Here is a 26,121-nt window from a genome sequence, read left to right as displayed (position 1 = left end):
ATTGTTGACATGTATGTCACTGTTCTCTCCTAAGTGGTGGTTAGCAGGATGGCTTCCACATGTCAGTCTGTGGCACACGACCAGTATAGCTCACTTCTGCACCACAGTCGTGAAGGACCTCAGTATCCTCTACCACAGTCGATACGACAGCTGAAGGGTGTCGAGGAGTTGATGTTTACACCTAGGTCAATATGAAACGTACACTGTGCTACTCGTGTCTGAACCTATACATGCTGCTCAGTAGTAAATCCTATAGCAGAATAATTAGATTATCTTTCATTCTCTTTTTGTTTATTGTACTCCTATTGAGTATGAAAGAAACAATAGGTGATATCTAGGAGGTCTGAGACTTTGATGGCAAGGGAGGAAAGACTGCTACAAATTTGGTAAAATGCGGTGATTGTTTGATGGCAATGACCAACATTCTGTGGATGGTATTACATGGTAGTGAAGCATCTTTGAGTGAGCCTCGAGCTGTTATTGATGCACGAATACTTGATATGTGCTCGTTTTGCCTACAATGACTGTTTTTCTGTTCAAGTACATTCTTCTGGCCTCTTTGATTTGAGAGGAAGTGCTATGAAGCAATTCTACCCAATTGGTGCATCTGGACTCAAAGGCAAGGGTTCACAACAAGGGCCAACAACAGTTATCTCTATAACATGCTGGCTGGGAGCAGGAGTGGTTTATAACAGCTTCTCAGGAGGGTTCGTTTTGAAAAAGACTAGCACGACTGGTTGCTGTTCCCAAATCTATTAAATAGAAAATGTTGGTTGGCAGGCATGTTGGTGCCATCATATTGAGTAACACTTTAAATAAGCTAAGAAGCAACAGTTAAAGAAGTGTGAGCGTCACATTCTATTGGATTATTTAACATCACAAGCTTCAAAGTTATGTCAAACAGGAATATATCACCAGTTAAAGCTCTCTCTTTAAGTGTTCTGATTGGTTAGTACATGTACTGCATGTTCTAATAAACGTGAATTAGGCTTCACCATACCGTGTTTCTCCATTACACAATTAGATTGCCTGCCCCAAAGGAAATATTAATAATATTCTTGCAGGTAATTATGTCAAGATGCATGCCCAGAAAAGTTGACAAGATGGAAAACATTTTGACAATCTTTCTGGTAATTTTTAATAGGTTCTGTTGTACCTGCCTGAAAGGGGGGGCTAACTAGGCCCAGAAGCATTAGCATGTATGAATAAACCGCACACACAACTGCATAGTTATACTTTTGTGAAGTGACCACAAGCAATCACTCTACCCTTTTACTTATAGCCCCAGACTGCACCCCGCCCTTGGGTATGGAGATAATAGAATGTATAGTAGAGGCTGGATGGTACTCTACATCCTTTCCAACTTTTATTATAACAGAAGAATTTAGAGCCCACTTATTGGGACACAACACACATAGGACCTCATTACAACCTTCCGCCCGCCAAGGTTGTACCGCCGAGCGGCCGCCAATGCGGCTGCACTTCCGCTGGCCCCATTTTGACATCTCCGCTTGGCCGGCCGCCGGCCCAATGGGGATGTTGGCCGCAACATGGGAGCCAGCTCCTAATGGAGCCGGCGGTGTTGCGGCCGTGCGACGGGTGCAGCTGCACCCGTTGTGCTTTTCACTGTCTGCTGTGCAGACAGTGAAAAGCAGGGTGGGGCTGTGCCTGGGTGCCCCTGCACTGCCCATTCTAAGTGCATGGGCAGTGCAGGGGCCCCCAGGGGCCCCGCAACTCCCCTTCCTGCCAGCCTTTCCATGGCCACAGGCTGGTGGGAAGGGGACTCGTAATCCCCTGGGCAGCGCTGCAAGCAGCGCTGCCCTGGAGGATTAAAACCGCCGGGACAACCATGGCGGTAAACTGCCGGGACAATCATGGCGGTAAAACGCCGGTCCCAGCGATGCGACTGCGGCGCTTCCGCTGCGGTCATAATTCATAAGATTGTACCGCCAGCCTGTTGGCGGTACAATCGCCAAAACAGCCCTAGCGGTCTTTGACCGCCAGGGTTGTAATGAGGCCCATAGTCTCTCAGTCTCTGGCTCAGTACAGGGTTGGGCCAGAGTCACAATTCTGGCTTCGGCCACTCGATTCCTGACTCTGCGAGGTGTCTGCTCCCTTAGTTCCAGCCCAGGAGCATGTCCAGGGCTTGAAGTGCTTGGCTCTGTTTCAGCACATCCTTGCTCCACTTTCACTTAGCCCCTGTAGAAGGTTGAAACACCTCTTCTACCAATGATATTCCAAAGTTCAAGTGCTTGTACTGGTGGAGCCCCACATGTGTTGAGAAAGTGGATATGTATCAGCTAGATGAGTAGAGCTCGAGTTGGTGATAGCTCACATTGAGGTCTAGCTCTGAGAACCACTTGGCACCATTGAGAGCTGCCACTATGTCATCAACAGTTGGAGTTACGTGCCGCTCCCAGCGTATGCCCTTGCTTGGGAGCCTTGTGTCAACACATAGGCCCTCATTCCGACATTGGCCGGCGGCGGTCGCTGCCGGCCTGTCGGGGGCCGCCAGAATACCGTTCCGCGGTCGAAAGACCGCGGCGGGGATTCTGACTTTCCCGCTGGGCTGGCGGGCGGCCGCCTTCAGGCCGCCCGCCAGCCCAGCGGGAAAGAGGCTTCCACGATGAAGCCGGCTCGGAATCGAGCCGGCGGAGTGGAAGCTGTGCGACGGGTGCAGTTGCACCCGTCGCGTATTTCACTGTCTGCGAAGCAGACAGTGAAATACATTTAGGGGCCCTCTTACGGGGGCCCCTGCAGTGCCCATGCCAGTGGCATGGTCACTGCGGGGGCCCCCAGGGGCCCGCGACCCCCCCTACCGCCATCCGGTTCCCGGCGGGAGAACCGCCGGGAACTGGATAGCAGTGGGGGGGTCGGAATCCCCTCGGCGGCGCAGCTAGCTGCGCCGCCTTGGAGGATTCCTATGGGCGGCGGTACACTGGCGGGAGACCGCCAGTGTTGCCGGTCCGACCGCGGCTTTACCGCCGCGGTCGGAATGCCCATTGGAGCACCGCCGGTCTGTCGGCGGTGCTCCCGCGGTCCTCCACCCTGGCGGTTTGAAACCACCAGGGTCGGAATGAGGGCCATAGTCTGATGGCTCCAAGTTGTTTGGGCTTGGGAGCTATCATGAGAGGTACGACCAAAGGAGTGGGCCCCATGACCAGCTTGATTACCCCTTGTCACTTGAGTTGATCCACTTCTGAGTTCCATGGGCCTCACAGTCCTATCGATATGTAGCTTTACCCTTAGGTCTTTCAAGAACCCCAGTTACTTTAATAGCTGGGAGAGCTTTTGCAAAATGTCCGCCGCATTGAAGTCATGCAACTGCCGAGTAAAGATAACGAGCTTCAACTCTTCTGCCATATGTCACCAAAGGAAGGTGCCTGTGTTGCCTCTGGTTGCGTGAAAATGGGCTTGTGTTGATTTTCCTTCATTATTCACCACAACCTCTATGACGCCTCTCAACAGCAGTGGCTCCATTCCCCCATTTGTGTAGATTAAAGCTTTGGTCAGTGCTAACCTTGGTCATGGCATGATCTTGTCAAATTTGGCTGAGTCCATGATGTTGACATAGTCCCCAGTATCGATTAGTACTTTGTTCTGGGTGCCCCCGATGTCCACTGTATACATAGATGGTGGCCTCTTGTGGTTACCATCTCTGCCAGTGAATGAGATGGTGGACACTTCTTCATCATCATCATTGTCTGGGTGACTGACGGGGTCAGGCTGATTTGCGGGCTTTCCCGTGTCATCCTCTTCAATTGACAACTGTTGCAGGGTTGACTTTCCTCATCCCCCAACTAATGCGCCCGCTCTGGCACACTTTACAGAAGTGGCCCATGCGCCCGAACCTCAAGCACACTTTCCCCTGCGCCGAGCATACATTAGACGTCCGGTGCATCAGCCTGCAGTTGCTGTATCCTTTCTTGGGCATCTTGGGTGAGCCTGTCGCACAATATCAAGAGGGGGGGTCTCTGGATGGCATCCATGTGCTCCTCTTTCACTTTTACCATTTGGGTTGGGCTCCTTGGGGCCAAACCTCTCTCCAATACTACCTCCATGTCCTCCTCTCCAGTGTCTACCAGCTCATGTGACCTCACCAATATAAGGATGAGGCATAGGGAGATGCCTGGCTATCACAGTATGAGCTTCCTGAGGACCGATGACCTTCAGCCCTGAATCAGCTGGGCCGTGATCTTGTCCTGCTGGTTGATGTCCAGGCAATTGTTCTCCAGTTTCCGAAGCCATACATAGAAAATGCCCAGGGACTCATCTTCCACCTGCCGGGCTTGTCTCAGTTTGAATCTTTCATAGTCAGGAGTAAGCTGGGGTGAAAGTGATGGTTCAGTGCTGCTACTGCAGCATCAAAGTCATCTTCCGCCCTGTGTTAGGGAGGTGTTCAAACAGGTCATATAGCTCAGCACCGCTGACATGGAGCACCATTGACCTCTTCACTGCTCCATCGATTTTGTGAGTGGTGCAAAAAGTGTTGCATGCTCCCGATCCACTGGCACCAACGTGGGGCGGCTGTGGCCAGGTCTACTAGCTGGCTGATCTGTGGCATCACTGTGATTGATGAATGGACACTGTGCAGGGGCATGGTTCTGCTGCTGGGACATTGTGCGTGTCTTCCTAGTTCTCTTTACTGTAGAGGGCACATGTCACACAAGTGTTAACTTACAGCATGACCTGTGCTTTTGATGTAAATATGGGGGTTTCTGCATGTCCTTGTTTCCCCCCGTTTGCAGTTTACAAAAATCATGCTGGGAATTTACACGGCTTATGCCCCAATGCTAGGTGTGTCCATTGCCCAGAGTCTCTTACTAATTCCTCTTTTACTGTCCAGGCCACAGCTCAGTATTTGTGCAGTGCCCAATCAATGCTGCTCCAACTTGTCGGTATAATTACTCTCCCACAGTCTATGCACATGCATTCTCCCTTGTCCCTGTTGTCTTTATTACTTTTTCTTCTTAACTTTCACTTATTTTCAGACATAGGGCACTTTACGTGGGGCACCTAAAGTACTTGAGGTAACTGGGCTGTGGTGTAGTTCAATATTGCTCCTCCGCAGACCTCACTGCCACATGGCAGCTTCTCCCCGACATTAGATTGGGTGCTGTGTGTTACTGCAGCGCCAGGTGGAGCTGTTGCTGCCATATACACAGCGTCTGGCCGTGATGTTGGGCCGATGAGCGGCATCCACCACCTGCAGCTCACTGATGTGGTGTTGGAGGCGCGCCTTGCCTCGTGGAGTGGAAGCGGCCCGCCGGCCAGGAGCGCAGTTTCCTCTCTCGCACGGGCGCAGTGTGTTCGTTCGTACAGACCTGTGGTTCCTAGCCTCACCTACAGTCAGCTGTGCAGCCGTGACATCATGGGGCTGCTCAGAGTGGCTGAACATGGCATGACCAGCACGCACAGGCTGCTACCGTCCTCCGTCACCAGCATTGGTACCTACAAGTAATTAGACTAAATAGGCTCAGGGGGATCAGCAGCTATGAATAAAGCACACACACAACTACTTAGTTATACTATCATGGAGTGACCATGGGTCATCACTCCATGGCTTACTTATACCATCAGACCGTGCCCGGCCCTCAGAGTGTGGAATTTATACAATGTATAGTAGAGGCCCAGTGGCACTCTAGAGGTTCGTCGATAAACAAAAAGCTAAATAGAACTTGTTTGCACCTTCAAGTGCTAAAATACACTTATCCTAATCTATCATCAAAACCTAATTTACTGATTACTGTAGTCAACTTTAAATTGTTGTGGTTGCTGTGCTATCTTACAAACCAAATAGAAGTAAAGGTGCTATTAATGTATCAAACTAAGAACATGAGGTTCAGAGCCTTGCCCAGGGGCTGGACATAGATCCCGTGAGCCCCTTGACATCCACCGTTTTAGCTTTTTAAATTTTTGTCTAGACTTGAGCTGATAGAGTGGCACTCTTCGTGCTGTCACTCAATATCTCATCTATGTTCATTAAGTATAAAATATAACCATAGAAGAGGTACTGCAATTCAGTTTGAGGCCTGGCTTGCAGTTACACCAGCAAATCTGAAGGGTGGTGATGGTGCACATGGAGGTGATGTGGCATTAGCGAGCTATATAACGTTTAATATTACCCCTCCCTCAATCTGAGCTTCTTCTGGGACTTGTAGTGCTAAAGAGCGGACGTCACAAGCTTTTATGTTCCTTTAAAGAGTATTTCAATATCTCTGACTCCTTCAGGGATTCTTCTCATGGCTTGGACTCAGGCTTTGTTGTAATGGTGCAGGGGACACCTGGTATACAGAGTTATAGTGTTGTGTGTGCTATCTAGCAACACAGTCTGTTTTTTTCTGACGTCACTCAACAATACTCTCATATTATATTTCCGCATCGTATACAATCGTTGTTTTTGACTTTTCCTCGGTGTGGCACTTTGTGCTGTTGCATCAGTAAGAAGTGCCCTTGCATACATACCACATACAGTAAGTGTAACTTCTCAGCAGCTTGAACGCACCAGCCTGCTGTGATGGCAGCAGGCCACGGTGCCATTTCCAGTAAGCTGGGTTGCAATTCCAGGATGCACATGCTTCTGATTGCCCGGACACCGAGGAAATTGATGCCTGAAATTTCATGAGAGCCACAAGCACTAGCAGTGACTGCTTCTCCGTACCTGGAGCCCGAGCCCCAGAAGGTACATGTTCAAGTCATTATCATCACTTGTACAATTACTTTTATTTGGCGCCCACAAAATGGGTCGCTTGGGGCCCATATTTGCATATGAAATGTTTTAAAAAAGAAGCTTGACCAATCAACCCTTGGCTCTAAGCTCACCCGCACTAGCTGGCTGTCAGGAATTTTAAAACTTTTTTGGATAAACTGGCAGTTTTACTTTTATTTAGGTTTCTTTTTGTTGGAATGCTCTACACCCTCGCATAATCAACTATCTGAATGTTATTAGAATGGGGAAGAAGGTAGTTGTGTACAGTTTCCTGGCGGTACAGGGCTTTTTTTCCCCAAACGTGGGGGGACCTTACTCGCAACCTAAGATGGTGTGAAATACTGGGAGCTTTAACATACCTCATTGTGGCAGCAAAATTACCACATTCTACTTGAGGGTTCTTCCTTCTTTTTATCTCCTGTTATGACCTGATTTGTCATCAGAGAATAGGTACATGATGCTTCCTTAACTATTCAGGTGGCGTGAAATAGAACGTATGTTCGGCAAAAAAACTTAAATGCCATTCTGATGGTCGTTCTTGCTTTCTGAAAACTCAGCATGTAATGATGCAGGACAGTGAGAGAATCTGAGTACAAATTGGAAGATCTTCATTTGTATATCATATCAATATTTTGTCTTTATTTTTCAGATAGCTATAGGCACCTTCCGGGCCGGCCTTTAGCATGGTTAACGTGGGCTCACCTAGAGGGTTTCAACCTTCAGAGTGTCATGCAGGTGCACATGGTTAACACTCCCTCAAACCCCATCCTACTCTCCCCATGTCCTCCTCCTCCTCACCATTTTCTCACATCCCCTAAAGCCCCCACCCGCCCTCACCAACAACTTGGCATTAGTGTTAAGCAACAAGCTGTGGGTGATTCAGGTGAAGGAGGGGGTAGGTAGATATGCTCACGTTTAGAGGCCAGTTGCTGTGTAATGTAACGAGACCAGGATTGACCTGTAAACACATATTGGTCCTAATGATGCTCATGAACACTGTCTGCAGCGATGGAACCAAATTGGTTCTGTCCAGGACACTCTATGAGCAGAGGGCCGGGCTTGGACACCACAGCACGAAGCCTCTAGTGCAAGACAGCTTTTGTATTGTGAATCTTGGTTTGTAATGGAAGGACATTGGGTTGCTCCATTTGTCATTGTGCACCGACCCAGCCTTGCACATGGAAAGATAAATAAAATGACTACTGCTAGGGAGTGTGTGGCGAACACAGTCGAGATGGTGGAAGTACCTTAACAGCGCTCCCGCAACCTCCTCTACCACCCCGTTGCATCCTGTGCCCTGGTCCTCCTTTAATGTTCCATATGCCTCTCCTGCCCCCCCTCCTGCCCCCTCTATGACTGTGGGCAGCTGTCCTGTGACATCCACTTGTGAGGGCACCGAAGGAGTGAGAATGACCGGGGCTTTGCCAGGAGCCTGATTCCAACATGGCAGAAGCAAATTCAATCCAGAGCTAAGCCCGCGACCGGTTGCCTGGATGAGCCTTGGCTGGGGACCACCAGTTATTAGAGTGCAGCAGACTCCGCCTGGAGAGCAGCAAACACGAACCTGGCCGGTGGCCTCTCCCTCAGTAACTTGCACCAGGGCTGCTGCTGTTGGTGAGGGGCTGCGACAGTAGCAGGAAGATCGGCCGTTGCAGAACGAGCCTGGGCTACATATACGAGCCGCATTTTCACACTCTAGTACTCCCTTATATTACCTGGCCTGACCAATCCCTGTATCCTAATAGCGCTGAGTGGCCTTGAGTGTCAGAGCTGAGGCCTAATGTGGAGGTGCTGCATTTGGAGCCCCAGTGAATACATTTGTTGTCTCGCTCTGCCGAAGTAGACTGGGCGCCCCGGCCTCCTTGGAAACTCCTGATTTCAGGCCCTCAAGGCTGGATTGTTGCTGGGGGGGCTTGAATTCTTTGGGAGGAGAGGGTTTTTCCCCACCTTCCCCCCTGTGTGTGACTTACACTACCCCCAGATGTAGAGAGGCACCAGCCTGCCTGCTCATGTATGGGACCCCTGAGTGGAGTTGGTGGAAGTTGCGACTGGACCCCCAATGGCTGGACTTTAACCCAGACCTTGGCTCTGCCTGGGGTGGCCTGCTATTTCCTACCTTCCCCTGGGTCCTGAGACTATTGGAGCTCGTCTTCTGCTTCTACAAAACCTCAGACTTCCCCTTGGTTCTTGGCAGTCTGCCGACGCTGGACAATTGCCTCTTGCCTATTTACATGTGGAGTGGCTGTTATCTACGCTTTTTGGGGCAGCACAGACTTGGTGGTGTGAGGGATTTTTGGGAAGAATCCATGTTTGGGCGCATTTTAGTGGATGCCTGCTGTGCCTTACTTTGGCTGCATGTGCTGCCCTGTGATTCATGGGATAAGCGGGCCAACGGTAGGGGGGACTGACACCTCTATCACTATGACTCATACACTGAGAGAGAACTCCCTTCCCCTTCGCCTAGAGGGACTCACTCCATTGGGGTGATGGAAGGCTGCAAAATAATCTGCTACCAAGATTATTCTGAGGGCGCTGTGATGGGGAAGGAAAAACTCCATGTGCTGTGCTCCCAATCAAAAATGGACAAATACATGTCTGCCTCTGACAGGAGACTCACTGGTGGTGATCCTGCCACTCCGGGGCCCTCTGCATCTTTAGATGCGTACCAGATCTTTAAGGCCATTGAGGCATCGCGGGAAGCCTTTGAATCCAGAATTGGGTAGGTTGGTGTCGGTGTCGCCTTGCTCAACAGGACCTCTGCAACATGGGGTGGCGAGTGACAGAGGTGGAGGGTTGAGTCTCCACTCTTGAAGGTGATTCATCTGACATGAAGACAAAGGTGGCTGTGCTGTGCTCGACTGTCCGCACCCTTGAGGCAAGGACTGAAGATGCTGTGAACAACTTTTGCCGGACTAATATTTGGCTTCCCAAAGTGAGCAGAGACTGCTCGCCGTGCAACCTTCATAGAGGACTGGCATGGTCGTGGTTATCTGAGGGTTCACTGTCTCCGTTATTTGTGGTAGAGCAGGCGCATTGCTTGCTGGCACAGAGCCCTCCCGCAGGGACCCCTCCCTAATCGCTCATCATAAAGATTCTAAATTTCTGTGACTGAGATGCTATCCTTCGGGAGGCCCACATCTGTGGTAAGCTCTGTTTTAATTCCTGTCACATTATGATGTTCCTGGACTATACAAAAACTACTCACCTGCAACACAAAACCTTTGACGCAGTGAAACAAACACATAGCAATGTCCTTACAACAAATGTTGCTTTTTCCTGCACAGCTATGGGTCATTCATAACTCCTGCTCTAAATTTTTTGACACTCCGGACACAGCTTGGAAGTGGGCCATAGAGCACAGAGCCTTGTGTAGATATGAACCCCTGGGGGATACCTCCCAGTTGGACCCAGGTCCCTCATGCTCGGCTTCCACCCGCTCTCAGACTCGATTTTGCCCAAAATCCAAGGGCAAACAAGGTTGTTGTAGAAGATCCCCGACATCCTCTGAACCTAACCCAGTCGTACCCTGGCTGGAGACTGAAAATCCTTTATCTCCTCTGTTGTCCTCTGGGGAGCTTGTAGCCTCCACTAATGTAGATCATCTGTTGGACACAAACTAACTCCTAGTCACGTTGTTTCTGGATGTTCATTGGCTCTTGACCCAGGGTGCTCTGTTCACAATCTGACCACTACATCTAGATCCTGCACAAGAGGAGGTTCACCCCGAAGACCCTGCTGTGTTCCTTGTTTGTTTATGGGAAATGTTGGGTGACATCTGCTTATGGGGTAGAAGTGTGAGATTGGGGGTTGTTGGGTATTGTTGAAATAGGGCTTATATTTACTGTTTTGTATTTTTGTTGCTCAGTTTGCTCCAGCTGATGCTTGGTCTTTCGTGCTGCATCCCAGATGACCAACTCACCCAGGACCCCTTACATGCCTAGACCATACTCCATATGGAGTTCCACCTTATCTCTAGGAATATTAACAGTCCGCTAGACCGAATCAAGCTCACTGTGGTCCTTAAGTTCCTCCTTCGCCATCAGCCAGGTGTGGCTCTTCTATAGGAAATGTGTCTCCTGGGCAATCTCTGTCCCTTCCTGCGTAGGCTTGGTTATGACCAAGTTTATCATTCTGGCTTCGCTAGAGGGCCCAGAGGGGCTGCAATCCTCCTCCACAAGACTTTTTGCCTTGGTGGTCCCCTTGAGTAGATATGTGGTCATAAATGGAATACTGGAGGGAAAGCCATATGATCTGTGGAGTATCTATCCCCCCTCAACTGCAGGGCCAGACACTTAATGACCTCCTGAACTTGATCCCTACCTTTCCATATGGGGTGCTGCTCCTCGGGGGGACTTCAATGCTGTTGTCAATCCTGATCTAGATGTCTATGGCCCTGTCACACAAGACCACTGGGCTCTCTCCAAGCCTCTCACCTCCCGGGCTGATTCCCTCAGACTTTGTGATGCCCGAAGGATATGGAACCCATAGACACCTTCATACACACACCTCAGCATCCACCAAACATATGCCCCACACTGACTACCTTTTCCTCCCAACTGTTGACATCATAAACACAATGGGGGCCATCGTGCTTCCCCGGAGTATCTTGCACTACTTTACCCGACTACTCAGAGTTGGAACCCCACAGCGTCATAAGCGACCCATGTGGTGACTAAATGCCTTGCTCTTAATTGATGAAGCATTATTGGATCACTTATTAGAGGAGCTCAGCTCCTACCTCGAGACCAACGTGGGAACGGTTTGGAGGGTTGGCACACTTTGGGCGACAAGTAAACAGATGATCCGAGGAGTTGCTAAGGCCTACCTCAAACGTATAGATCAAAGCAAACAGAGAGACATAGTTGACCTTGAAACTCGCATACTGTAGTGTGAGACTGCGGAGGCGAGTCAGACCACTGAGGCGCTGACTCGACAATTAGACCTCGATAGGACCTCCCTACGCAAACTGGTCTTTCGGGAGGCCTGTCAATATTTGTGTGCCATTTGTCAGCATGTCTACGAACACAGTGACAAGAATAGTGTGCTTCTATATCGACTGGCCAACAGAGTATTAGTTCAAGGCTTGTCCCAGCCTTTATAGATAACATGGGACCCGTAGTCACCACATCTGAGAACATTGCAGCCACATTTGCGGATCACTGAAGACTTCTCTTTGTCCCTTAGCCACGGCCTCCCCCGAACTTGCTCATCTGTTACTATCCGATGTTCCTGTCCCTCGTCTGACATGGCTCCAACGACAAACCCTTGAGCAACCAGTTACTGAAGATGAGGTCCTAGCAACCACCAGCGACTTACAAACCAGGAAAAAGCCAGACCTAGATGGCTTTCCTCTTGAATATTACTCTAAATTGAGAGACACTGTGACCTCCCATCGTCTCAGTTCTACTCAGAAGTTGCAAAACAGGGTTCTTTACCTCCGGAACTTGATCTGGCCACTATTGTTGTCATCCTCAAGACAAATCAGTTGTCATCGGATTGCGTGTCCTATTGGTCCATTTCTTTAATTAATTCAATTTAATTGACGTTGGGGCAGAGGACCACAATCACCAGCACTGCTCAGATCCTATGAAATTTGTGGTTATACTGAATTCACTGGTGGCAATATACTCCTGGTTATTGGCTATGTAAATATTCACATGTAAATTCAAAAATGAATGCAAATAATCTCAAGGGAAACAAATTCAGTCATAATTCAGAAAACTATTTTGTTACAAACGGATAATATTATGTGACCAAAGTAGGGAAACAGGGTGTAAACACCAGAAAAAAAAGACAGATTGCGACACAAATTTCAGGTGAAACTTGTTGGGAAAACCTTTTCATGCCTTACGTCAGTAAGGAAAACACAACCCTATTTTAAGCAAAAATACCAATGTAATATAATGGAGTTTTTGACAATCTGTGGGGTAGGGAAAGCGTTTGAACAGGAGGCACGCAGGGTACTATAAAAAGGAAGGGATGAGTGTCTGCGCCTTTCGCATAGCAGTAGTGTTGGGCACCATCAACTTCCTGGTTGTGTGAGATCGTTTTGTTACATTTGATGGGTCAGTGCCCTAAAAATACCAGATTAGTACAGTGCAGTAGCCTCAGGCAATAGTTTTATATGCAACCCTCAGCCAATCAAAATTAATCCTCAATTATCAGTGACTTTTCCCCAAAAATACATACTCCAGGAGACAGAAAGATGTCCTGGATTTGTCTCCCATGCAGTCTCTCCTCCTATTAAATAAGTTTGCTGAAAACCTTTACAATCTCAACCTGAGTGCAAATATTCTATTGAACAAATCTATGATTTGTACAATACCTTACTAACAATAAAAAAAACTGCACACATTTACACTAAAACCTTTTTTTCTTGTTATTCCCCTAAAGTAAAATGTGTGTTGAGGTTTCGTATTAGGAATTTCTATACATTTCTTCCTTAGAGCAAAATTTCTCAGTGCGCAGGTACGTGAAAATATTTTTACACAATTACATTCCTTTCAAATTAATTAACTTGCAAGAGCGAAACATTCTTATGTGCCTAAACGTTTTTCTCCCAATGTTTACCATGTACATACAGGTGAAGTTTAAAAACGATTTATCGTCTTATATAAATATATGTCCCTTTGAATGTTGTCTAGATCTGGTTCCGAATGAGAGGACGTGTAGTACTTTTTCACTAACTTCCAGGTGCATGTTTTGCAATGTTATTTAAAAAAAATATTTGCTACAGACCCTGTTGAAGTGTACTATGAGTTTCAGCTCATAATGGGAATCACAAATTATGTTGAAAAATGATGGGGAGAGATAAGACTGCAATGGAGAAGTGTGTGGTTCATAAATCTTATGATTAATGATCATTAATCTTCTTAAGGTACCACTCTTGCCTTTCCAATCCAATTTGCATGAGTCACAGTTTCTTCAGAAGCTCTCCAATAAGAAATATGACATTTGCAAACAATTTCCCTATAATTGGGATGCCGGCCATCTACTGGAAGAAAGTCCATTTCTAAAACCAGTAGGGAAGAGCGATTGAACGCCAGGAAACACTCCAAGTGTTGCAATTGGAGTTTGTTTATTCTGTACTCTCCGAGATTCCAGGGGAGCTGTACTAGTACTTTATCAACATGCCCCCTCTTGTGTTCTCAGTAAATGCAGAGACAACTTCACTTTCCATAGAGGTTGCGTGCACCCTGTCTGTAGGTTTTGCGTTACAATGATATGTTGGCCATGCAACAGATCTCCGTTGGCTAAACAATGCTGTAACATCCGCCTGGCATTAGAGTTGGGTTACACTGGCAGTTCTTGGCTTTAATAACATGTGCAACAAGGATATATGTATGCACTGCTATTTATGTAGTGCAAACATAGCGACATAGCAACAGAGCACCGTACATCAGTTGGGGATGTACACATTAGCAGTGCACATTAATATCACATTATAGGCACAGGGCAATTAATTGATTTGCCCAGATTTACATCATTTCCAGTCAAGTAGTAGAGGTGAGTTTGTAATCCTGCCACCAAAGTCATAGCTTAGCCATTAGACCACACGTGCATGGATGGCCTTTGGAAAATCTTTGTCAACTTTGCATTATGTTGAGCATACCAAAATGTTAGTTTTCAACTACAATTCAATGTGGCCACGAGGCTAATCTGTATCAAATGAGTTGTGAGAACAGGATAAGAAATGTGATGCTTATTTTGGCAAATATACTACATGAAAGAAATTTGTCAGGAACCGTTGGCCAATCCCATGAACGACTCATATGTACAAGGAAGTGGTGGTTGTAGCTAATGGAAGGTTTAGTGGCAAAAAAATGTGATTTAAAGTTGATTGAATTCTGCTCAGTGGGTAGAAGGGATTCTTGCAAATTTCTTTTCTGAACTGGGGTATTATATTCAGCTGTTGGGTGACATCAATGATCACCCTTCAACAAAGTGTGTTTGATCAACTTTATCAATCAAACATAGCTGCATTGCGCATGTATGCTGAATCCAAGCCTGTACTGTGCCTCATGCAGAAACTGATTAATGATTAATGAACCATCAAGGAAATAACACACATAACATGAGTTGGAGGTAACAAAAGAAACATGTTACAGATTCCTCATTGATTGTACTGAACATCCACTTGATAGTTTGTAAATATTTTGAAGGCAAATGTATTGCACAGTTGGGTCTTTTTACTGAAAACCCTAACATTTAAATGAGTCGCTGGGGATCATAATAAGTGATTCACTGTAATTTTGTATTAAAACTTAAGGATTAATACCCTACCTGGACATATCAGATAGAGCTACAAGTCAGCGTTCACTTGCATTAAATACCTAGGTATCCAGACAGCAAATAGCGAGGAAGTGGTTTCAGCAGGAAACATTCAACTGCTGCTAAACCAAGTCCAGAGGGGCACCCTAGATTGGCCATCTCTCCCATTGTCTACGTTGGGGACTAAGGCTTTAATAAAAATGATTATCCTTATCAAAAATCTCTACATCCTACATAACCGTTCACTTCTGCTCCCTAAACGGCTTCTGAAAAATTCATCGTCCTTTATGAGACCCTTCCTTTGGTAGAACAGGCATCCATGAGTGTGATGATCAAATGCTGCAAACCAATGTACAAGGGAAGACTGAATATGATTAACCCTTTGAAATATTGTACAGCAGCACACGTGAGTAGCAAATTATTGGATACTTAGTTCAACAACAGACCTGCATCCTTGATGGAACTATGGGCAGTGGGAAATCACTCTCTTATTCCTACATATATAGAGACAGTCCAATGACATACTTCCAGCAACTAAGGTAGTCCCGAAGACATGTAAGGCCCCCCTTACATCAATAAAATAAGAGAGGAATCACCAGGCTGGATGGGCACACTTCTTCCTTGAGTTAACTCCCTGGAGGGAGTCAAGGGTTGGATCTGCTTTGGCATCTTTAAATTAGGTGATGTTGTTTCTTCAGGCACAATTAAGTCCTTTGCAAAGTTGAGGTGGGAGTTTGGACTCATGCAATCCCAGTTTTATCAATAACCTGCAGCTAGGATGTGTTATCATATCAGACCAAGCTTACCTGAATGATAATACAGAGTTCAGTCTACAAGAAGCAAAATTGTACATACGAAGAATATATTTAACCACAGAAAAGCTCTGGTGCATGTAACAAAGTCTAAACCCTAAACCCAGATTTAAGAGGACGTAGCGCCTCCTTGCCCCACATTAGCATCATTTTGTTTATGCTAATGTGGCTCAACAAAGCCAAATTTACCACACCATATTTACAAAGTGGTACAATGCATACATTGCGCCATTTTGTAACCCCTTGTGCCACATTATGCCTGTGCCTTTAGGGGGACCTCAAAAATGGTGCCGTGGAATCGAAGAGATTCCATTGTGTCATTTTTGCCAGCTATTTTTAATGCCTGCACAGAAGAAAAGTGGTGCTGCGTTGGATGCAGCACCACTTTTCTTAAATCAGGCTCTAAATATCTTAGGTACTGAAGTGGGAGATCTCTTTCATGCAGTGTCGACATGCAGAATTGTCAGACCTTTTTAGGAGGGGGTATCTAACACATTCCAAGCTGTACTTCGCTGCACTTTTGAAATTTACCCCAAGAGAGCCCTAATAAATACTTTAAAGGGTGATGGGTTTTCGCACACTGAAAGATCTTGTTAAGAATAGATTTGGTCCTGAGTGAGACATCACTTAAAATTGAAGAAAGTCAACTTCCTCCAGCATCATGAAGTAGAAAACAGATTTGGACTCTTGCCACATCCTCTGATTTACAAGGCAATATTGTGTGCCCAGAAACATCAGAAGGTCTGGGAAAAGTCGGTTAGGAATAGGGATGGTGAAAATGATTCCTAATAAATAAATACATACCTCAAAAAGGTTTTAGTGCAGACTAGCATCAGTGAATCATAATGATGTGCCATATGTGGTGACAAGGTGAAAGGTGTGAGGAGACTGTAAAGCTGGAAGGGCAAATAAAGCACTCAAACAATTATAATAATATTACAAATTATGATGTTGGTTTTATCATTTTGATGCATTGAATTAAATGACACCAATAAAGAGATTTATAAGGATTAAAAAGTAAGGAGGGATGATATGCTCTACATGAAAGAGTATAAGTTTCATTATCATAAAATTGCATATCGTGTCAGGGTGTTACCATCATACCACTAGGTGGTGCTCCCGAAGGCCCTCTAGAGGCCTTCATTTATCCCTGAATTACACTATGTACACTTATACCCCTTGCATTCCCAGAGCTACTTCATATTCCAGTAAGGCTTGTGCACTAATTCCTTGATTTATCATGACCCCTGTAGTAATTTCTGTCTCAAAACCCTCCCTGATCACATCCTGGTGGTTGCTCTCTGTTTACTTGCTTGGTTCCTAGATCTTAAGGTTATCCAGACCCTTTTCTTTCTGCACGTTGGACCTTTCTCTCTCTGGGCTCCAATCTGTACTTATTCCTCATTTTCCTGTTTCCTGTCTTGTGCCTTCTGGTTTTGCTGGTCTTCCACTTTCCAAGTCCCAGCTCACCCCTCCCGTCATTGACGGTTTCCTGATTCCTTGTACCTGGCTCTCATCCTGCATCTGTGCTCCTCCCCTGAGCCTCCAGCTATATTACATCTGTGGACCCATAGTACAGTGGCTCGCAACTGACTTTTGCTGAGCCTCCTTGTGCTCTGCAGTTTTCCTGCTGTTGCCATTCCAGGCTTGTTTTTGATTCTGTTTTACTTACTTCCTTAACCCACATTCCTGTTTTTGAATATTTTGTAGTATCTGTTTCTGTCCTTTGTTCTCCTGCATCTCTGTTCCTGTGTTAGCCATTGCTCATATTCTCCAGTCTACATTTATCTTGAAATGCCATGTTATATGCACACTCCTATGTTCTCTGTTTGTCTGCATATTTCTGTCTTGCCTTGTTAGATTGTAAATCTTTCCTAGTCTTGTTTTCAGCATTTCAGTTCTGTGTATTCTAGCCCTGTTCCTGATTCTGATTCCAGTCCGGCTTTTTCCTGAGCCCAATTTCTGTTTTGTTGTTCCTTATTCTGTTCCCTGTAGTCTTTTCTTGTATATATTTTACAATCTTGATTATCATTGACACCAAGGGAGACAGTGTGTGTCCGAGGCCTTGTGCCTCTCACACAGAGATCCACTCAGTAATCTTTTTTCCATGGGAGCTGTTTGGTGTCTCCCAATACTCTGTAAGATTAATCTGCTCCTCGGTGCTCAATTTGTGCCAGTGTTTGCCGGTGCTTAGCACCAGCACTTATTTATGACAATCTACCACATGGTGGTGCTGTCTGTATATTCTTTGAGCAGAGCCTGTGGGCAACAAATTCAATATGCTTACAAAAACGTAGATGCAAGGCGCCCTGGTCATATTTACACTGCTAGCTGACCTGCAATAGTCAACGTCACATTTGTGTGTGATGGTTATTATTTGGCAGCGCTGGCAGAGATAGTGGAAACCCCAGAGACCTCATCAGAAATAGCTCTGGTCCTGGCACGTACATTTTTACAAATTAAGCACTACTACTCCTTGCCTTCTTTTAAGATCTTTCTCACCTCTCAGAGAAATCACTGCTGAGGAGCAGACAAACTATCACTTATGATACTTTGTCTATTGTTTCCCTACTTTACCTTCCTGTTGCTTTTGGGTTATCATCATAGTTTTCCTTGTAGACTTCCAGGTCCCTATTCATTGCCTGTTCCAACCTGCTTTAATCCCAGCTTCTGTCCTGCTTCCCTCCCAGCCTTCAGGTACTTTCTTGTTTATATTACACCCTTTCTCAGGGAATCCCTTTCCCTGCAAAAAACACACACAGTCATGTCTCGATCTCATCCATTTAAACTTCTGACTTATTGTTCCTTATAGCCACCTTTTAGATATATCCATATAAATGAAAATATAAATGTATTCTTATAAATTTAACATCAAAACTAATCACATTAATGATGACTTTCAAAAAAACAATTTTGAGGTATTACAGGCAGGAACAATAATATTATAAGGCCTATGTTCTGTAGCAAAACAACCCAAATTAAGCACATTTATTTAGGATATTTAAAAATAAATATTAAACTTGCCTGAGGATTGTAGGCACCTTCATTGCAGAGTGCCACTTCCTGGGGTGGATTTTCTGTATTATAATTTTCTTTTTGACACCTGAGCTTACTTTTACCAGAGTTTACTGTTTCATTCAGACAGATGTCTCATGAATCACTATTCTTAGTTGGTTCATGCCTTTATCTAAATATACCATTATTTCGAAGATTATGCTGTGGCATACCTTTATTGGACTGTACCACTTCTTGGGTGAGGATTTCTGCATGTGGTTGTTCAGAGTCCTGGGAGAGGGGAACTCAAATTCTTGCTCTGGCATTTTGACACGCGCGTTCTTGGCCTTTTCAAGTTTGGCACCTTCCTCAGTGGAGCCTTTCTCTCCCCAACGAACCTGAAAATATATCACACACACATATTCATTGCTGTCACCAAATGATATTCTATGCAAGTTCAGAAAGGGAACATTGGGCAGAAAGGACTGTAATAATGTCAATTCTGAGTGACATTCTTGTCTTAGGCGAGGAATACATTTCGCATTTAGGGACACTAAATTGCACTACATAAAGATGCTCCTTTCATGATTAATACATTTGGAGCTTACAAACATTTCAACATTTGATACACATAATTTGAGGAGCTAGTGACATGTTCAAGCTTTTATTTTGCCTTTGGAAATTCAAATTATTTGTCTGTCTTTTTTTTACATACCAGCATGACTGCATGCATCTATATACAGAGGGACTACTCGGACAGTTAAAGACTACTAGATCTACATATATAAGTATAGCACAGCACAACAGTGTAGGAACAGAATATTATTAGTGTAGAGGTACCGAGTAGGACTCTATAGATAGACACGAAGCAGCAGCACAAACATTGATACAAAGCAAGACCGCTCTATAAATCTACTGATTTATAGAAAAGATCAGGATCACAAACTATACATGGGGACAGACGACAAAAAAATAGAAGCCAGTTTCCAAGATCTCACTGACTAACTTCTTTTTGAACCATGGTGCGATTTAGCATACATGAAAAGCACATTGGTATTATTTAGAATATCCAGTGCTGGTTCCAGCTAGATGGACACATAGCGATTTGGCTATTATCACCTCCATTCTCTTAATGCCTCCAACTCCTCGGCCGCCATAGTACGATGCATCGACTGTTGGCCATTTCTTCTTCGGCAAGCCATCATCATCTTCCTCCTGTGTGCGATAAGTATAGTCTTAAAGCTGAGCCCCAGAAGAATTTCTCTTTCAAAAATGGGTAAAAGAAATAACAGATCAAAATGTTCTAACATTTCTATAGTATTCCGGAAAGAAGGAGTCTTTCTCAAAGTTATTTAACATTTTGACACTTTAGCAAACATCATCTCCCATCAGAGTGCCTTCTGGGCGAATATTTGATGTGAAAAACGAGAAGAGTTTCAAAGAGATACGAAAGTGGGATATAGTGTTAATCATGCACAGTAAACTTGCAGCTTGGCTATTGCCCTGTTTACAATATCCTTCTTTTCAATATGTGTCTCGTAAGGTTTTATTGTATCATAAATGTATCTAGACTATTGCACAGGTGTAGCCCATTTGATGGTCTAAGTTCAAGAATAACTTAACCACCTTATGTTGATCATGGTGGGTTTAATATGTAGGCTGATCAAATTTAGAAGATGGCAGCATACTCCTCCTTGAGCCACCTAGAAGCTATCGGTTGATAAATATGTCACAACTGACTCTCATGTTATGGGTCTTATTTGTGTCTGGCTTCTAGCTGATAGGAATCTTGTGCCACTGGTTTTCTGTCACATTTTTCACCTGGTCTGATCTTGCCTTAGTCTCTTGTGCATTCAGTTAGCTTGGTGGGGAAATCAGTGTAAGGTAAGTAATCAAATGCTGTCAGGAAGCCGGACTGCAGGAAATACACCACTAAAACGTTAAAACTTTTCTCTGTGACATCTTTCAGACACCACAATCTTAAATTCGAGAATGAAGCAACGACCAGTGTGGATGAGTGGCCTAAACCAGTGGTTCTCAACCTTTCGACTTCTATGGGCTCCCACTTTATCATTTTTGGAACCCAGGGACCCCCACTGAGTCATTCCTAGAAGCGGGAGACCCCGACCTAAACATTGCTAATGATTTGAACCCCAAAACAATACACAAAAATACGAAAACAAGCATGTCATCAAACACAAATAATAACACATATTATATAATTTGCAAATAAATATAAATAAAACATAACAATGATTTTCATAGGAAGGTTGGAGCTTTTCTAAATTCAATTGAAGCCACACATCGTCCACACTATATTCTGTCTGATGCACCTAATTTAGAGCCTGATTTAGATATTGGTGGACTGGTTACTCCGTTACAATAGTGACGGATATCCTGTCCGCTAAAATATAAATCCCATAGGAAATAAAGGGATTTAGATTTTGGTGGACGGGATATCCCTCACCGTTGTGATGAAGTAACTCATCCGCCAATATCTAAATCAGGCCCTTAATTTTTAGCCTCCAACTTCAAATTCCTTGACATTTACAGTACGTTTCAAAATTTTCAATATTACATTTAGCCACTTTATTTATATACACTTTATTAATCTGTTAATATTACTTAATTTTCTAAGAAGTCATAGACTCCCTGAGGAGGCTTTGTGAACCACCAGGGGGTTCCCAGACCACAGGTTGGATACAACTAGGCTAAACTATATGATTACAGCCTAATCAGGATTTGCCACAAAAAAAGGGTCCTTCAAAGAGGTTGTAGCAGGAGATAGGACATCCACTGCAGCTCAGGTACTCAAAAACCTCCCAAAATGTCAGAAGTCCCAATGTGCTACTGACAAAGAAGTTGTGTACTGCTAAGCAGACAAATAAATCAGCTTAATCCCTGTATTGCACCTCTTTTTTTAATTTAACCCATTGGGTGCAGAGGACGAGGTGGTTGTGTCCGGTGGCGTGGCGCTCAGGTGCCACGGATGTAGCCACCTCGTCCTGGACCCTGCCCCCCTCCCATGGGCAGGGATGGAAGGGGAATCGCTTTCCCTTCCACCCCGCCCCCTCCACCCCCCAATGACGTCTGATGATGTCAGCACGCGATCGCATGCTGACCTCATCCCTGGTCACCTCCCATCGCGCTGAAAGCATGCTTCCAGCATGCTTCCAGCATGATGCGGAAGAGAAATGCCAAACATTTTTCTTCTGCTCGGGAGGAGGTGGCAGACAGAGACATCACAATAAAGGAAAGCCTTTTCTTTTCTTTTGATGTCATTCTGAGCATTTCTATCGCGATCGGGCTGCAGAAATGCCCACTAGACACCAGGATTTTTTAGATATCTTTTATTTGTTTGATAAGGGGAGCGGCCCCTTGGGCATGGGCCGCTCCCAAGGGGGCAATTAATAATTAGGCTTTTTCTGCCCCCTCGGGGGGGGGATATAGGCCTATATTGATTAGGCCGGTCTGCCCCCCGGGGGTGCAGAATCCACTAGACACCAGGGATTTTTTTTTTTTTCTTTTCTTTTCTTTGTGTCATAAGGGGAGCGACCCCTTAGGCAAGGGTCGCTCCCCTAGGGGCAATAATTTTATTAGGCCTATTCTGCACCCCCCCCCCCCCTCCGGTGGCAGATTGGCCTATATTGATTAGGCCGATCTGCCCCCGGGGGGCAGAAGCCACTAGACACCAGGGATTTTTTTGGTAGTTATGAAATCGTCAAAAGGGGAGCGACCCTTAGGCAAGGGTCGCTCCTAGGCGGGGGCAATTCTTTTATCAGGCCTTTTCTGTCCCCTCTTGGTGCATAGCGGCCTATATTAATTAGGCTGATCTGCCCCCAGGGGGACAGAATCCACTAGACACCAGGGATTTTTTTAAATTTTATTTATATTGATAAGTGGTGCGACCCCTTAGGCAAGGGTCTCTCCCCGGGGGGCAATTTTTTAATTAGACCTTTTCTGCCCCCCAGGGGTAGATTAACCTATATTAATTAAGCCGATCTGCCCCCGGGGGGCAGAAGCCACTAGACACCAGGAATTTCTTATTTTTATTTATATTGATAAGGGGAGCGGCCCCTTAGGCAAGGGTCGCTCCCGGTGGGGGGGGGGGAATTGTTTTTAGGCCATTGCTGCCCCCTTTGGGGGCAGATCGGCCTATTTCTATTAGGCCGATCTGCCCCCGGGGGGCAGAAACCACTTAGGCACCAGGGACTGGTGTGTGCGTATGTGTGTGTTTTGTTTGGGGAGGCAGCCCCTTAGGCAAGGGTCGCTCCCCATGGGGGCACATTACTGTTGGCCATATCTGCCCCCTTGAAAGCAGATAGGCCTATTTTTGGAAGGCCCATCTGCCCACTACAGATCAGGGAATGTTTTTTTTCAAAATAAAAGGGTGGGGGTATGGCCATACCTCCACCCCAAATAAATAGGGCCAAAGTTGTTCTGGGCAGATGGGGCAATTACCCCCATTCCACATCTCGGGGGGGAGGGGCAGAAAGTCTACTAGATGCCAGGGAATTAAAAACAAAAATAGTGGGGTGGTGGCTACCAACCAGTATGGGCCTGGTTTTGTCCCCACCCCAACTGAAGGGGTAACAGTTTTCAGCTCCCCCCCCACACTAAAACAACTTATCCCACGGCAAGCAAGAGGACATTTGATTATTTTGGGTTTTGGTTTTACATTTGGGCCATGAGAGCTTGGCTAACTCTCAAAATCGTCCTACTTGGAATGGTGAGGACTGCACTTTTTGGACTTTGGGACGCTGCCATGTAGAAAAATCCACAAGACCTAGACACATCTGAAATCTAAACATCTGGGTCAGTCCAGGGTGGTGTGCTTCACATGCACCCCTCACCATTTTCTTACCCACAATACCCTGCAAACCTCCAACTTTGCTGGAAATCACACATTTTTTCCACATTTTTGTGATGGAACCTTCCGGAATCTGTAGGAATCCACAAAATTCCTACCACCCAGCATTGTCTCATCTATACCGATAAAAAGTCTGCCCCACTTGTCAGCCTAAAAATGTTTTTTTTCAAACTGCCCTTTTGGACCAGCTTTGGTTCCCCCTCAATTTCGACATGTTTGTGGCTCTTCCCTGTCACAGGCACTTGGCCCGCCTACACAAGTGAGGTATCATTTTTACTGGGAGACTGAGGGGAATGTTGGGTGGTAGGAAATTTGTTCCGGTGCGGTGATCCCACACAGAAATGTGGGAAAAATATGATTTTTTAGCTAAATTTGAGGTTTGCTGAGTATTCTGGGTAAACAAACACTGGGAGATCCACACAAGTCACACCTCTCTGGACTCCCTCAGGTGTCTAGTTTTCAGAAAAGTCTGGGTTTGGTAGGTTTCCCTGTATGGCTGCTGAGCCCAGGACCAAAAACACAGTTGCCCCCCGCAAAAACAGGTAGTTTTGTATTTGATAATTTTGGTGTGTTCAGATAGTGTTTTGGGGCATTTTCTTTTGAGGGCACTATGCCTACCCACACAAGTGAAGTACCATTTTTATCGGGAGACGTGGGGGAACGCAGGGTGGAAGAAAATTTGTGGCTCCTCTCAGATTCCAGAACTTCCTGTCACCAAAATGTGAGAAAAAAGTGTTTTTTTGGCAATATTTTCAGGTTTCCAAACACAAGTCACCCCATCTTAAATTCCCCTAGGTGTCTAGTTTTAGAAAATGCACAGATCTGGTAGGTTTCCTTAGGTGCCGGCTGAGCTAGAGGCCAAAATCTACAGGTAGGCACTTTGCAAAAAACAGCTCTGTTTTCTTTGGGAAAATGTGATGTGTCCACGTTGTGTTTTGGGGCATTTCCTGTCGTGGGCACTAGGCCTACCCACACAAGTGAGGTACCATTTTATCAGGACACTTGGGGGAATGCTGGGTGGAAGGAAATTTGTGGAAATTCCAGAACTTTCTGTCACCAAAATGTGAGGAAAACGTGTTTTTTTGGCCATATTTTGAGGTTTGCAAAGGATTCTGGATAACAGAACCTGGTGAGAGCTCCACTAGTCACCCCATCCTGGATTCCCCTAGGTGTATAGTTTTCAAACATGCACAGGTTTGGTAGGTTTCCCTAGGTGCCGGCTGAGCTAGAGGCCAAAATCTACAGCTAGGCACTTTGCAAAAAACACGTCAGATTTCAATATAAAAATGTGATGTGTCCATGTTGTGTTTCCTGTCGTGAGCATTAGGCCTACCCACGCAAGTGAGGTACCATTTTTATTGAGAGGCTTGGGGGAACACAGAATAGCAAAACAAGTGTTATTGCCCCTTGTCTTTCTCTACATTTTTTCCTTCCAAATGTAAGACAGTGTGTAAAAAAGACATCTATTTGAGAAATGCCCTGTAATTCACATGCTAGTATGGGCACCCCGGATTTCAGAGATGTGAAAATAACCACTGCTTCTCAACACCTTATCTTGTGCCCATTTTTGAAATACAAAGGTTTTCTTGATACCTATTTTTCACTCTTTATATTTCAGCAAATGAATTGCTGTGTACCCGATGTAGAATGAAAACCCATTGCAAGGTGCAGCTCATTTATTGGCTCTGAGTACCTAGGGTTCTTCATAAACCTACAAGCCCTATATATCCCCACAACTAGAAGAGTCCACCAGATGTAACGGTATATTGCTTTCAAAAATCTGACATCGCAGGAAAAAGTTACAGAATAAAACGTGGAGAAAAATGGCTGTTCTTTTCACCTCAATTTCAATATTTCTTTATTTCAGCTGTTATGCTCTGCAGGAAAACCTTGTAGGATCTACACAAATTACCCCTTGCTGAATTTAGAATTTTGTCTACTTTTCAGAAATGTTTTGCTTTCTAGGATCCAGCTTTGGTTTCACACCCACTTCTGTCACTAACTGGAAGGAGGCTGAAAGCACAACAAATAGTAAAAATGGGATATGTCCCAGTAAAATGACAGAATTGTGCTGAAAAATTGGGTTTTCTGATTCAAGTCTGCCTGTTCCTGAAAGCTGGGAAGATGGTGATTGTAGCACAGCAAACCCTTTGTTGATGCTATTTTCAGGGAAAAAACCACAAGTCTTCTTCTGCAGCCCTTTATTTCCAATTTTTTGTAAACAAACGAAACTTTTGCTGTATTTTGGCTAATTTCTTGGTCTGCTTCAGGGGAACCCACAAACTCTGGGTACCTCTAGAATCCCTAGGATGTTGGAAAAAAAGGTCACAAATTTGGCATGGGTAGCTCATGTGGACAAAAAGTTATGAGGGCCTAATCGTGAACTGCCCCAAATAGCCAAAAACAGGACTGGCACCCGAGGGGGAAAAGGCCTGGCAGCGAAGGGGTTAAAGCATGTTTTATCA

General features: G+C 45.4%; 1 protein-coding gene across 1 annotated transcript in view; it reads right to left on the bottom strand.

The window, feature by feature from the left end:
* Window positions 1–26,121, bottom strand: part of ANTXR1 (ANTXR cell adhesion molecule 1) — a 398,881-nt gene that overhangs the window by 39,331 nt on the left and 333,429 nt on the right. The window contains exons 15-16 of the mRNA XM_069214185.1: window positions 19,906–20,001; window positions 19,020–19,184 (exon numbers count right to left, since the gene is read on the bottom strand). Of these exons, the coding sequence (XP_069070286.1) occupies window positions 19,020–19,184; window positions 19,906–20,001 (261 nt within the window). The remainder of the gene's footprint in view (window positions 1–19,019; window positions 19,185–19,905; window positions 20,002–26,121) is intronic.

This window comes from Pleurodeles waltl, chromosome 11 (assembly GCF_031143425.1).
Source record: "Pleurodeles waltl isolate 20211129_DDA chromosome 11, aPleWal1.hap1.20221129, whole genome shotgun sequence".
Classification (NCBI taxonomy): Eukaryota; Metazoa; Chordata; class Amphibia; order Caudata; family Salamandridae; genus Pleurodeles; species Pleurodeles waltl.
The sequence above is the reverse complement of the archived record's forward strand: the minus strand, read 5'-3'. Positions and strand labels throughout refer to the sequence as shown.